The sequence below is a fragment of the Cervus canadensis genome, chromosome 2 (assembly GCF_019320065.1).
Source record: "Cervus canadensis isolate Bull #8, Minnesota chromosome 2, ASM1932006v1, whole genome shotgun sequence".
Classification (NCBI taxonomy): Eukaryota; Metazoa; Chordata; class Mammalia; order Artiodactyla; family Cervidae; genus Cervus; species Cervus canadensis.
In genome coordinates, this window is record NC_057387.1 from 13,393,191 (window position 1) to 13,407,686 (window position 14,496).

Here is a 14,496-nt window from a genome sequence, read left to right on the forward strand (position 1 = left end):
TTATTTAAAAAAAAACAAAAACAAAACTGTCCCCGCAGGCTGAGTATTCATCCCCTGAATTATTAATCACCTCAGAGGTACTACCTCCTTCTTTGCCTCCACGAATCTCTCAGGCCACTCTCGATGCTTTCACCTAAAATTTTCCTTTCTCGTATTTGTGCCTGGGACTAGTCAATGTCGGACCCAAAGCTATTCTCCGCACCCCAATAGAGCCAAGTAGGACTGAAGTCCCTTAGCTGCTCGGGGCCTGCTGGGAGGCAATAAGTAGAATACCTCGCGAATCTCCAGAAATGGGCTCGCTCTGGGGCTGAGTTTCTATGGCAACCATACGGCAAGCCGGCCTCTCCGATACAGTTTCTCCCGGGACCACAGAGACGCAGTTCCAGTGTGCATCTCTATGGTTTCGTAGCCTAGAAGGGTCTAAACAGCACTTCCGGGAAGATGGCTGCGCACAAGTCACGTCTGTCACATGTTTCTGCGGAGAGGACCTCGAAATGATGGTAAGGGGCTTCAGTCCCCCGAATGGTGACTGTCGTCGCCCGGGCTCAGGAGCAAATGTGACAGAAGGGGAATAGTTTTACCCAAGTGAAGCTGCGGTCGGAGGGCTGGAGTTTTAACCTCAACAGGAAGAAACCCTAGGGAGAGGAGCCAGCTCTTTAGAACCTCTCTAAGAGTGGTAGCCCAGGGCCCCTTCTCCAGAAAACTCAGGTTGACTGGAAAGAGAACAGTTCTGAAAATGTGCTCACAGCCTTCGCAAAGACTGCGGAGCACAGTCTGGGATCTAGCTTCTCTCCACAGCTATCTGTTCTAGGTCGGTTAAGGAAATTTCTCCCTGTGTTATTCAGTTCAACAATTAAGGACTGAACGCATTCAGGAGCTGCATTAAGTGCACCAGGGGTTGGGGAATAGGACCAAGCATAGGCTATGGTATATAATATAATTTCGAATTAATGCGACAAGGCATAGGCTGTGGTAAGTCTTAGAGTTTAAAGCATAAATGGCTATGAGCCTGTGTGTAGTGATTGAGAACACCAGTTCTGGAGTGCCCGAGATCCTAGATCCGCTACTTAACCAGCTATTTGATTTGTGCAAGTAGCTAAACTTCCCAATGCCATTTCTTCAGTTGTAAGTTACAGTAAAAACACCTCCTGGGAATTCCCTGGTAGTCCAGTGGTTGGGACTCTGCACCTTCACTGCGGAGGGCTGGAGTTCAGTCCGTGGTTGGGGAACTAAGATCCTGCAAGGAACCCGGGGCAGCCAAAACAAAAACCCAGAACACCTCCCAGTGGGGTGGTTGGAAGGATTAAATGAGATAATATGCGTGAAACAGTTAGCAACAGGCTGCCATTGAATAAATGCATAAGTGTTAGTTGTTCTTGTTATAATAGATCAGAAATAACTTCTGAGAAGAGGCAGCGTTTTGAAGCCCTCAGTGTTTGAATTTTATTTCTCTTGCCGTATCAAGAAGCAGGATAGGGCATTTCCTCACTCAGTGCTTCTCTGTTGGGACTCCAGGGTCTCAATTATGTTTTCAGGTAATCATCCTTCAAAGTAGAAATGTGAACAGAAATGTGAGTCACCCTAAATTTGTTACTTTTCATATCTAACCAGACTAGTCATCATTCTTAAGCTTAATATGTAATGTTTAGGATGGGTAGGTAACTTAACGACGTGTCTTATTTTTTTACTAGCGTACTTAGTAAACCTTCTTAAACACAATTGAAAATTTTAGCCTTCAAAGTCCTCACTTGGGGAGGCTAGAGGATTAATCCAGTAGTGCCATTTTTGTTGTTGAGTTGCTAAGTTGTGTCTGACTCTCTGTAATCCCATGGACTGTAACCCGACAGGTTCCTCTGTCCATGGGATTTTCTAGGCAAGAATACTGGAGTGGGTTGCCATTTATCCATGGGATCTTCCCAGACCAGGGAGCAAACCTGTGTCTCTTGTATTGGCAAGCAGATTCTTTACCACTAAGCCATCAGGGAAGCCCCAGTTTTGCCATTAATCAACTTTTAAAATGGTTCTGCAATGCCTCTAATAAGTGATCTTAATAGAAAAGTTAACTTTAGTAACTCAAATCAGCAGTGACTGTCTTAGTTTTGAATGTCTTGTGCAATAAGCCATCTTAACCATTTCAAGGCAAATTTTGATATATAAGTTGGATAATGGCATTGTGGAGTCCAAGAAGGAGGAACACCTGAATGACTATAAAGAAATGCAACTACAGTGGGCCCTTGAACAGCATGAGTTTGAACTGCACGGGTCCACTTATATGTGGATTTTTTTCAATAAATACTACAGTAGCACCACCGTGGTTAGTTGAATCCTGGCATGTGGAAGGCTAAGTATAGAATTGGGGTTTTGGTATCAATGGCAGGTCCTGAAACAAGTCCCCCGCTGATAACTGAGGGATGACTGTAGTTGGGAATGTAATAGAAACAGGGCTACTAGTCATGCCTCCTGGGCTCATATTTCCAGCTATGTCTCTTACCAGCTGTATAAGAAACCAGGCAAGAAACCGAGACTTGATTTTTCTCCTCTATAAAATAAGGATAATATCTGTCTTACAGAACTGTCAGGGTTAAATGAGACAGTATAACAATGTGTGTAACCCCCCTATTAAATAAAGAGTACCTTTCTAAGCTGGACAGTTTCAAAAGGGGTGCTCCAACAAGACTGAAAGACACTGGTGTTGTAGCCCCCACACCAAGTAAGAGGACAGTGTAAATGCTGGGGCACAGGCATAGGATACAGGCTCTATTAAGTACTGCTGTCTTATAACTGGAGGAGGAGATGGCAACCCACTCCAGTATTCTTGCTGGGAGAACCCCATGGGCAGAGGAACCTGGTGGGCTACAGACCAAAGGGTCACAAAGAATCACACAACTGAGCACAGACAGATATAACTCAGGTTAACGAACATCTTGTTGCTTTGCTTTGTTTTTAACATGGTAATAAATCATGGGAGATGTTATCAGGTAGTGGTAAAGAGTGGGAATTCTGCAGAACAGCTGCCTGAGTTTGAATTCTACGTGCATCAGCTGTGTGACCTTGAGCAAGTCACCTAACCTCTTTAGGCTTTAGTTTCCTCATTTGTACAAAAGCATAGTAATACTTTCCTGAATGCAAAGTTTAGGAAATCTTCCTGGACTGGGACGATTACATGAAATGATCCATGCAGAGCCTTAGCAAAGCCCAGCGTGTGGTGAGCTCTCCATAAATTTAGGTATTATCGTTAATACCAGTCCTCCTTGACTTTCAGCATGTTGACCCCTCAGTGGTCAGGGAGCTCCCCAAGAACCAGTCCTCCTAGCTCAGTCTCTGCTCCAGCTCCAGGAAAGAATTCTTATAAGAGCAGTCAGCATGAATTTGGTGCATGATTTGAGCACTTTCTCCTTTCCTCTTAAAGGGATGACAGTGACTGCTTCTTCTCCAGTGAGAGCCTGAGGAAGTGACTTTTCTCACCATGAGTATCACCCCCGAGGTCAAGAGTCGGGGGATGAAGTTTGCTGAGGAGCAGTTGCTTAAGCATGGATGGACTCAAGGTGATTCCCATGGGGCCCCTTCCACATCCAACTCCCTCACTACCCTCTGCCCAGGGGGAGAGGCATTATCCTGGGTTAACCTCTAGGTAGTCTGTTCAACGGAAGAGGAAAAGTTAAAGAGAAAATTTGCAGAAGAAAATTGCTGATATTTTCAGAAAAGGGAAGAAATATGACTGTGGATAGCGAGAAGGAAGTGGCTGAGAGAACTGGGAGTGGGAACGAGATGACCTCTGTCCTGAGAGAATTATGGGAAAAGAGAGTTTGGGCTCAAAGACATGAAGACCGTATGGAGAGGTGCTAGAAAGAGTGGAACTGGGAGGGTTTCTGAGAAGGACAGGGCATGCCCAGTGCTAGGTGTGGGGAATGACAAAGAGTGGCATGTGCCAGGGTTGCTTTGTGAGGGCTTAGGGCAGGCAGTGGAATAAGCCAGGTCATTCACTGTCTTCTGCAGGCAAAGGCCTGGGCCGGAAGGAGAATGGTATCACCCAGGCCCTCAGGGTGACGCTGAAGCAGGACACTCATGGGGTAAGACTGGACAGACTGCGGGAGGTCAGTGGGGATGGGAGATGGGGGCCTTGAAGATAGGGTGAGGGAGGGGAATGACAAGTCCTGAGTTCATACTTCTCTGGCAGGTGGGACACGACCCCGCCAAGGAGTTCACAAATCACTGGTGGAATGATCTGTTCAACAAGACTGCAGCCAACTTGGTGGTGGAAACCAGGCAGGTATGAGCTCTAATAGTAGGCATGTGAAACACGAGGGCCTGGGACACATGGGGTGAGGGAGACATGGTACCCACTCACACATACTTCCCCACAGGACGGAGTACAGATAAGACGCCTGTCTAAGGAGACCACCCGTCAGGATCATGCCAAGCCCAACTTGCTGTATCAGAAGTTTGTGAAGGTACTAGAGGCTGGGGGTGAGAGGGCCCATCCCTTTCCCTTCCCTGGTCTCTTGGGGTCTGAACAATTCCCTTGCATGCCCTACCTGTTCTCAGGACTGTCCTAAGAGTAGGGTCCTGTGACTGTCCTCACTGTTGCTGACCTAGACTGCCCAGATCCTCAGCAAGAATTGAAATCTTCAGGCTGCATGGATCCCTGCCATCTGCTGAGGGGGCTGCAACAGGGAGTGGGAGGTGGGGGACAGTAGGAGCTGCCAGAGGAGAGCAGGGAGGGGACATCTATTTCAAAGGACTTAGAAGCCAGAGGAGACCTGAGAGATTATCGGACCCATTGTCTTTTATTTTGCAGATGTGGCCGGCAGGGGGGAGGTGGCTCACCGAAGAGCCCACAGGTGGCTAGTAGCAATAACAGCCTGTTCTAGCCAAGGACTAGAACCCAGGTGTTCAGACTTCCCTTTCCTAGCATGCCAATGGAAGGGAGCTGACATTTAACGATCTTCTCTTACATGCTTAAGGGCTCTACGTGTTATCCAGCAGATCTTTCCCATTCATCTCTGTGGCCATCTTCTGCCCCAGTTCAGACCATCATCTCCTGCATAATTTCTTTCACAGCCTCATAACTAGCTAGGTTTCTCACTGTAGTCTCAATCCCCATGCCAATCAGTTCATCCTCCACAAAGCATCCAGAGTGTTCTCTGTCAAACACAAGTTTCACTGTGTCACTGGCTCCTCCTTGTCCTTGCCTTCTTTCCTAGCGTGTTTCTCGCCACTTCTCAGGACCTCTATCTACACTTTAGCCAGATTGATTCTGAATCTTTTTCAGGTACCATGTTTTTTCACCTTCAAATTTTTGCATATGCTCCCTCTGTCTGGGACATTCTGCTTCCTTTACCTGCTGACCTTTTCCTTGTCTTTCAAAGCTGAGTTACTTGTAGGAACTATTCCCCAAACCCTGAAGCCTGAGTTGGGTACCCCTTCTCTAGCAGAGATAATTGTTGTTTAGTCATTAAGTCATGTCTGACTCTTTTGGGACACTATGGACTATAGTCCGCCGGTATTTTGTTCATAATTGCCTACATTCTGCCACATCTCTTCCCTGTTAACCACGTAGGGTCCATGTTGGCTGCACCCATCTCATTCTTATTCCACTCTGTATCCCCAGCCTTTTAATCCATAGTAGGTTCTTAACCTGGTTAAACAAAGAACTGTGCATAGGTGTTGGGCCAGGGTAGGGGGACGCACAGGTTGTGAAAAGAACCATCTTTATTGTCTGTTACTAGAACCATGAGATGACCACCAGGGGGCACTTGTCCCACAGTGAAGACCTGATGACCCAAGCCCTTGTCCCTCCCTTCTTGTTCTGCCCACTAGCTAGCTGGCTGTGGGCCAGGGAGCCAGGACTGCCCCTGCCCCACCCATTCCCAACTGCAGCCCACTTCCTGCCCAAGTTGACATATGCAGGTTGGCACACCTCTGTGGATATCTGTAAGGAGTGATGTTGGGGGCTGACAGATTTGTGCCTCTGGCTATTTGAGATGGTGGTTGGGGGTGGTTTCCAGAAGGGAAGTGGGATGATGGTGGTGTTGAGTGGGCCTTGTCCATCCCCGTGATTCCTCCTTCTAGACGGCCACACTGACTTCAAGTGGGGAGAAGCCAGACAAGGACTGGGAAAGCTTCAGTGATGACGACAGCCAGGAGCCCAAGCCTCCAAATGTGTGAGACTTCTTTCTAGTGCTGGGGCACATGGGAGATGCCTTCAAATCTCAGAAGAAAGGACCAGTATAATGCTTGACTGTGGTCTTCTTGGGGGGTGGAACTGTTGTACTAATCTTTGGCACTTCCAGGTCCTGAATAGGAACTCATTGGTGAATGTTTTAGAGGGGAGGAGAGGTCAAGCCTTTCCACCAGATCCATTTGTAATTCCTGATTCCCACCCCTCTCCGACAGTCTGACCGATGAGATGCTGCTCCAGGCCTGTGAGGGACGAACAGCACACAAGTGAGTAGTGGCTGGCTTCCTGGGCTCCCTTCTTTTCTCCCCATCACAAGCCCACCATTGAGGGTGGCCTGTGCCACTCTTTTCACCCCAGAGGAAATGATTCCTACTCTTTGCGCATTTCTGAAGCTGCCTGAAGACAGGTAGCTCCTCCCTACCAACTGTCCCTGCAGTCTCAAAGATTAGGCCTCTTTTCCCTGATAGCCTCCCTCTGACTTGCTGCTGCTGCTAAGTCACTTCAGTCGTGTCCGATTCTGTGCGACCCCATAGACGGCAGTCCACTAGTTCCTCTGTCCCTGGGATTCTCCAGGCAAGAACACTGGAGTGGGTTGCCATTTCCTTCTCCAATGCGTGAAAGTGAAGTCGCTCAGTTGTGCCTGACTCTTAGCGACCCCGTGGACTGCAGCCCACCAGGCTCCTCCATCCATGGGATTTTCCAGGCAAGAGTACTGGGGTGCCATTGCCTTCTCTGCCCTCTGACTTGGGCCCCATCTATTTCAGGGCTGCCCGTCTTGGGATCACAATGAAAGCTAAGCTTGCTCGCTTAGAGGCCCAGGAGCAGGCCTTCCTGGCTCGGCTCAAAGGCCAGGACCCTGGGGTCCCTCAACTGCAGTCTGAGAGCAAGCCCCCCAAAAAAAAGAAAAAGAAAAGGAAGCAGGAACAGGAGGAAGAGGCTACAGCAACTGAAAGGAGTGCAGAAGAGTACTCAGAACACACTGACGAGAGCATCAGAAAAAGCAAGAAGAAGAAAAGACGGCATCAAGAAGAAAGAGTCACAGATAAGGAGAGCATCGCTATAGAAAATGAGGACGAGACCACAAGAACAGGTGGGCTTGGGGAATTGAAAAACAGAGAGCACGTCGACCGGCCCCTCAGGAAAAAGAGGAGGAGGCAGTACCGTGAAGAGGAGAAGGTGGAGGTGGAGGTCTTAGGTAACGAGGGAGGTCAGGTCAGTGGAGTCGGGACAGAGGAAGCAGAGAGAAGAGTGTACACTGAGCCATGTGGCAGAAGCAAGAACAGGCAGCAGCATGAGGAAGACGACTTGAACACAGAGGATGAAGGAGCTGAAGAGGCTCTTGTAGATAGTGGGACCAGAGAAGCAGAAAGCAGATCGTGCAGTGATCAGAAAAGGAGGAGAAGCAAGAAGAAAAGATGGCAGCATCAGGAGGAAGTCTTGGATGGACCTGGAGTCAGCACTGGCCAGAAAGCAAAAAAGAAGAAACAGAAGAAGAGAGACTGAAGGCCAGGTCACGGTGGGGCCCGACTGATGCCTCTTCAGGAGTTTAAGCCTTGGCGGCCTGAGCTGATGCAGGTCTTACGCACCCTCTCAGTGAGGAGTCCCTCCCGAGGAGGAAATAGCGGTGGAACAGCAGTCCGCTGAGAGGACAGTGCTAGTGCCATGTCTGAGTCGAGGGAGAGGCAAGTCCCCCTTACAGCATCCAACCCAGAGATGGTGAACTCAGGCACCTGCAGGGGCCAGGCAGCTAAGGGACCAGGATGCGGGGAGCTGTGGCACTGGGAATGCGGACATCTGAAGAGACATCTTGGCTAAAAGAAGCTGAAAATGTAGATCTATGGAAAATATACTGATTTTTTATTTTGAAGGCTAAGAAAAACATGCAAATTCCGCCCATAGGTTGCCAGTTTCTAACTATACCAAATTGAATAAACATCAGCTTGTTCTTCTAGCCTGTGGATAAGTTGCGACTGTCATCTCCATTCTCAGCCCGGGAAGGTCCTGAATACAAATTAGTTTCCTTAGAGGCCTCTGAAGAAATTCCTTCTGTTAACGTCTGGTAGTCTTGCTATGCTGTTAAGTGAAAGGAGAGAGTTCAGAGAACCTCACCCAGCTCCCTATCTGCATCCCTAATAAGAACTCTGTGTGTGTAAAGGACGCACACCTCACCTAGGAGCCTTTTTCAGCATCTGAAAGTCAACTGTCATTGCCCCCAAATGCCATAGAAACCTCTCTCGCATATTGTTCCCCCAGAGAGAGTGCACCACCTCTCCAGTGTTGCTCTCTGGCTATGCCATGTCTTAACCGTTCTTTCAGAAGAGCTCCCAGGACTCACAGTTCTGGGGGAGAGGCACTAAGTCTTTATTGAAAAGAATGCCCCCCACCTTCTCTCACTGCAGACGATAGACACATTCGGTGTCAGGGTAGGGTGGTAGGTTCAGCTGGTACTTCTTTTCCAGAGCAGGTGGCACGAAGCGACCCCCCAGGTAGTGGTAACGACCAGTAAACTGGGTTGCAGACTTTTTGGGTGCTGTCAGGGAGATGAGCAAGTCTGGCTGGATCCCTCCAGAGCTTCCCTTCTCCACGTCCCATCCTGAAAAGAAGGTGGTAGTCAGAGCAGAAGGGACCAAGATGTCCAGTCCCCTTCCACACCTTGCTCTGCAATAATCTTAAAGGAGTGGGAAGCCCCCTGGGTCCCCACCTGAGGAAATCATGTCTTGGAGCTGCACATACTCCTGGGCTCTGGTCTCACAGTCAACATGTAAAGGGCATTCCTAAACTCTTTGTTCCTCAGCCCTACTTTGGCTATGTTCTGCACCTCTAGACTCTGTCTGAACCTTGAATCAGGAGCAAGAACTCCTAGGTACCTACCTCAAGAGAGGGCAGAGCCCTGATCCCCCCAACCTCCTTGGACCCAGCACCTGAGGGAATGTCGATGCTGGCAATGGGCACAGTGAGTCCATTCAGAACGCTCAGGATGCTGCGGAATGGCTCCCGAACCTCACCCGTGAAGCTGAAGCCAAAGATGGCATCCACCACCAGCTCATACAGTTCATCAATCAGCATCGGCTGTGGTAGAGCAGGAGAAGATGTCAGAGCTAGCAGCTTCACAAAGAACCCTTAACAGGAAAGGGCTGTCCTCTGTACCCAAAGACCATAGGCACAGGGAGAATTTTAATCTCATTCTGAGGCCTAGAGTTCATTGCAGGTCACTGATTGAGGCCAAGCGGTGTCCAGTCACATTTTCTGCTCGGAGTGTCTGCCAACCACTGGAGAGGCTACAGTGTGGGACAGCCCGAGACTTAGAGTCAGGACAGACAGGCTCTGGCCTTGCCTCTGCTGTGAACTGATTTTTGACTCTGGACAAATCACTTACCTTCTTTTGCATCTCAGTCTCTTCATCTGTAAAATGTGCTAAGGAATTTTAAAATGTTCTCAAGTTTCCCACTCCTAAATCCATTGTCTGAAGAAAGGGTTTAGGATAAGGTAGTCACTTCAGTTCCCAAGAGGGGCACATAATGTTTACCGAATGCTAGGGGAAGAGGAATTGGCTACAGCGTGGAGTGACCAAGGGAGATTAAGGGGAAATAAAGCTTTAGAGAGGGGGTTGCTGGCAGCTCATAAATGGAGCACACCCTATGACACCAATTCCATTCAGGTAGCATGCTTTAGGCACCTTCTGTGCCAGGCGCTCTCCATGCCCTCTAAGAGTGCTCTGGAGAGGAAGATTCATAAGTGAGCTCAGCCTGGAAAGGTGAGGGAAGAGCAGGACACAGGAAAGCAGTGAACTGGAGCCACCTACCTCTGGGGGCATTTCACCAAGGAAGGGGATGTCCATTTTCTGGCACTGCGTCACCAGTGCAGTGAAAAGTGGCTTGTTAGGCCTTTTAGGGTAATAGATGGTTGGCTGGTAGCCCTGTGAGGAAAGGAAGGGGGTAATTCAAGCCCAGGTCTTGGAAACTTCTCCCGCACAGCCCTTCCCCATGTACTCACAAAGAGTTTGAGGTGTCGAGCACAGACCAGCCCATCTCCTCCATTATTCCCAGGGCCACAGATGACCAGGACGGTAGGGGGGCTCCTGGACAGGGACGTGGGGGGATATGCCTGAAGGCAGAGTCAAAGGGGATTCAGAGGGGCTTTGGGCAGTGACAGACCAGGCTTGGCCTGGCCGTCCCTCCCCTCACTCCTTGTGCCTAGGCCGGGGGGCTTGCCCCAAAAGTCGAGGGTTGTGCCACTGACCTTGGCAATGGCTGTGGCACAGCTCAGACCGGCCAGCTCCATAAGTTGGTCCACGCTGAACTGGTACTCATTAAACAGCTCCTGGTCCACGGCTTGGGCCTCCTCCTGGCTGAGGAAACCCACGGCCTGAGTCCCCACCCCTCAGGTGTTCCCTCGCGCGGGCGGCACGGCCGCCCCAGGTCCCGCCCCCTTGGGTTCCACCCAAGTCCTGCTCTTGCCCGCCCAGAACCTCGCCTACCTCAGATACTTCACTGCTGAACTCGCCATGACTTCTGAGTCCCCGCGGCCACCCGAGATCAGCCGCTGCGGCACCCACCAGGTGGGTCCTGCGCGACAGGAGCCGGCCTGGACTCTGACGCGCGACAGGCGCGAGCCTGCAACCAGCAGCCCGAGCCCCAGAAGCGCCCGCAAACCGGACATGCAGCTAGTCGGGAGGGAGCCCTCTGGCCCGCCCGGCGCATGCGCAGTACTTAGCCCTGCCCCCGAGGGGCCGGGCCCACACGCACCCTTGCCGGAAGCGGGCCTAGGACGGGCAGTTCCGCCGCTTCTCGTCCTGTTACTGTGCGCGCCAACTCCCCGGGTGCCTTCCCACCCCGGCCCCCCTCCGCCAGGGCGTCTTGTCTTACGGTCTGGATCCGAGCCCATCGCCGGAGCATTTTCATACTGCCTCACAAATGACCCGAAGTGTTTGCTCTCAAGCGCCCGTCGATAATAATTCTTCGTTTCATGTTTTTGTGTAGCAGTTGTGTTACTGCTAAGCTGTGTAGCATAGCAGTTAACCCGGGTTCCTGCCCTACCCCTTACTGAGTGAACTTGGCTCTCCAGATTTGTTTCCTGTCTATAAAATGGGATACGAGTACATACGGGGCTATATTCCACGCAAAGCCGTAGACAGCGTTAGGCACATAGGGCTCAATAAGTTAATGTTCTTATTAACACTACTAAGCGTTTCATATAACTTGGGACCCCTCTCCCCACTAAATTAGCCTCGCTTATCTCTGCTTACCTGGCTTCCCAGGTAAAGAACCCGCCTGCCAATGCAGGAGAAGTAAGAGAGGCGAGTTGGATCCCTGGATGGGGAAGATCCCCTGGAGAAGGAAATGGCAACCTACTCCAGTATTCTTGAATTCATGGACAAAGGAGCCTGGCAGGCCACAGTCAATGGGGTCACAAAGAGTCAGACACGACTTAGCGACTAAACAACAGGACTGAGGGGGGGTGTTTTTATGCTAGTTTATTCTTTTTCTGTAACATGAATTCCATTCCTGGCTAGTTCACTGAGAAAAGCAAAAACCCCTCCTACCTTAAAAGAAAAAAATTATTTATTTCGGCTGTGCTGAGTCTTCATCGCTGCCAGAGGTTTTTTTCCTTATTCACAGTGAGGGGGACTATACTCTAGTTGCAATCATTGGACTTTTCTTTGCGGTTGCTTCTCTTGTTTCAGAGTCCGGGCTTTAGGGCACTCAGGCTTCAGTAGTTGCAGTTCCTGGGCTCAGGAGTTGTGGTTCCCCAGCTCTAGAGCACAGGCTCAGTAGTTTTGGCACATGGACGGAGTTACTCTGCGGCATGTGGGATCTTTCTGGACCAGGGATGGAACCCATGTCTTCTGCATTGGCAGGCAGATTCTTTACCACTGAGCCAGGAGAGAAGCCGGAACCCCTCCTACTTTTAACTATTCCTCTGATGCTGTGCAATGCTGTGCTTAGTCACTCAGTCGTGTCTGACTCTGCAACCCCATGGATTGTAGCCCACCAGGCTTCTCTGTCAATGGGATTTTTTGGGGCAAGAATATTGGAATGGGATGCCATTTTCCTTCTCCAGGGAATCTTCCCAACCCAGGGATGGAACCAGTGTCTCCTGTGTCTCCTGCATCACAGATTATTTAGTTACCCACTGAGCCATCTGGGAAGCCCATTCCTCTGATAGTCTCCTTTTTCATTACAAGAGGCTTATGATCTCCGATGGGTTGTAACCTTGCCTTCATCATTGTTTGTTTTACATGTCTGATGTGGAAAATCGAATGTATCAGACTGTGATTGTGATGGAAAATTGTTTTGGTTAGACTATGTTTGTGGTTTACTCATCCTTGGTTTTTAGCTTATTCATCTTAATTGAAATAGAGCTTACATTACAATTGCATAATCTTATCTAAGACTTCACTAATTTTATTTTATAGCTTCACCAGTATATAAGTAGCTTCACTTTTATATATTAGTCATGACTTAGTGAACAAGACTCCCTACAGGCCTACTTGAGAAAATTAGTCAGTTCTGAAGATTCATTTCTAAAACACAATGTGAAGCATGTTTCTTTGACATAGATAACATTTTGAGTATATGTACCCAGTGCTGACATGAGTCTTCTCATTTTATTCTTACAACTGTTATTATCCCAATTTTACAGATGAGGAAGTGAGAGTGTTAGTCACTCAGTAGTGTCCGACTCTTTGCAACCCCATGGACTGTAGCTGGCCAGGTTCCTCTGTCCATGGAATTCTCCAGGCAAGAATATTGGAATAGGTGCCATTCCCCTCCCCAGGGAGGGAATTTCTGACCCAGGAATTAAGCCCAGGTCTCCTGCACTGAAGGTGGATTAGGAAACTGAGGCTCAAAGATGTTGAATGATATGTCCAATGATACACTGATAATTGTCAGTGGAGATAGGACCCAAACAGCTTGACCTAAAGTCTGAAGTCTTAAGCATTATTCTATGCTGAAATGCCTCTCTAAATGCAGAGCTATATAACTGAAGGGTTACCAACTGCTGACTTCATTCAGATGAGATGTAACTATAAAATAATAACACAAAACATATCTCACCATGCACACTTAGAATTTATGAAACAACCAATGAAGGCTGTCTTGAGGAAGGCAGTGCCCAATCTATTCCACCCTGCTGCCTTTCACATTTTGGAGTTTACTCTGGAAAATGCCTTCAAAACCAATTTAAGAAGGGCATGTTGGGCTTCCCTGGTGCTCAGTGGTAAAGAATCTACCTACAGTGCAGGAGACACAGGTTCAATCCCTGATCTGGGAAGATCCCACGGGCAGAGGAGCAACTAAGTCCGTGTGCCACGACTACTGAGCCTGTGCTCTAGAGCCTAGGAGCTGCAATTACTGAAGCCCATGTGCCTAGACAACCCATGCTCTGCGACAAGAGGAGAATCCATTGCAATAAGAAGCCTGAGTACCGCAACTAGAGAGTAGCCCCTGCTCACCACAACTAGAGAAAAGCCTGTGCAGCAATGAAGACCCAGCACAGTAAAAAAATAAAAAAATTTTAAAGAAAGGGGGCATGAGGATTATTTGCTGAGTTCCAGATGCTCTGCCTATATTATCTAATTTGATCCTTTCCATCCGATGATGTATTTTTGTCCTTATGTTATAGATGAGAAGTTGAGTAGTAATTTTGAGAAGTTGAGAGAAGTAATTTTCCTAATGTAATATAGCTATAAAATGGTAGAGCCAATGATGGTTGATCCTGACCTAGTACCAATACTCTTGTGTAGCAGATGCTGCTACTTGTCCCTCAAAATCATTCTCCTTTCTTCTTTCTCCATTTAAAGGCAGTTTGATTGGCTTTGTTACAGTCAGTGAATCTACATCTCAGTCAAGACATCTCCAATGCCTGACAAGATAAAAAGCTCCATTGAGACAAGGAAGATTAACAAAACCTGGTTTTGTGCCTGAAACCTAGTAGGTCCTCTATCTACAAATATTTTAATTAATCCTTAAAATCTAATTGTGAAGTAATTCAGAGTGCAGTAGAATGCCTCTTATCTGACACGACTAGGACTAAATTATTTTATTTCAACAAACGTTCATTTGCTGTCTGTCAAAGTGTGACCAGGGTCTTGCCTTTGAGGATAAGGCCAAAGATTGTAGTTATCCATCTTCTTTCTTGCATAAAATTCACCACTTACATATCACCTACCAGTTTGAAGTCTGCTTCCTTAAGTTGGAACAAAAAATTGATGGTATATTTAAAGCAATTTGAGTGCAAAATTCATCGAGATTTTTATGATTTCCCCCAACTTGTAATAGTCTCTCCGCTCACATCTAATTCAACAGTAGTTT

At 48.4% G+C, this 14,496-nt stretch overlaps 2 protein-coding genes across 3 annotated transcripts; one reads left to right on the forward strand and one right to left on the reverse strand.

The window, feature by feature from the left end:
• The first annotated feature begins 391 nt into the window (after positions 1-391).
• Positions 392-8,132, forward strand: GPATCH4 (G-patch domain containing 4). The gene is made up of 8 exons (XM_043453670.1): positions 392-500; positions 3,410-3,545; positions 3,997-4,070; positions 4,178-4,270; positions 4,365-4,451; positions 6,073-6,164; positions 6,397-6,447; positions 6,946-8,132. Exons 2-8 carry the CDS (start codon positions 3,467-3,469, stop codon positions 7,682-7,684), a joined length of 1,215 nt encoding a protein of 404 aa, XP_043309605.1. The 5' UTR covers positions 392-500; positions 3,410-3,466; the 3' UTR covers positions 7,685-8,132.
• On the reverse strand, positions 4,773-10,886 carry NAXE (NAD(P)HX epimerase). 2 transcript variants are annotated; one of them, XM_043453714.1, is made up of 7 exons: positions 10,659-10,886; positions 10,421-10,529; positions 10,175-10,285; positions 9,984-10,097; positions 9,103-9,250; positions 8,566-8,774; positions 4,773-6,423 (listed from the first exon to the last, which is right to left on the reverse strand). In XM_043453714.1, exons 1-6 carry the CDS (start codon positions 10,838-10,840, stop codon positions 8,572-8,574), a joined length of 867 nt encoding a protein of 288 aa, XP_043309649.1. In that variant the 5' UTR covers positions 10,841-10,886; the 3' UTR covers positions 4,773-6,423; positions 8,566-8,571. The 2 variants fall into 2 exon arrangements, with proteins under 2 accessions (XP_043309649.1, XP_043309643.1); XM_043453708.1 differs by lacking the exon at positions 4,773-6,423 and adding an exon at positions 8,018-8,254.
• Between the last annotated feature and the right edge of the window lie 3,610 nt (positions 10,887-14,496).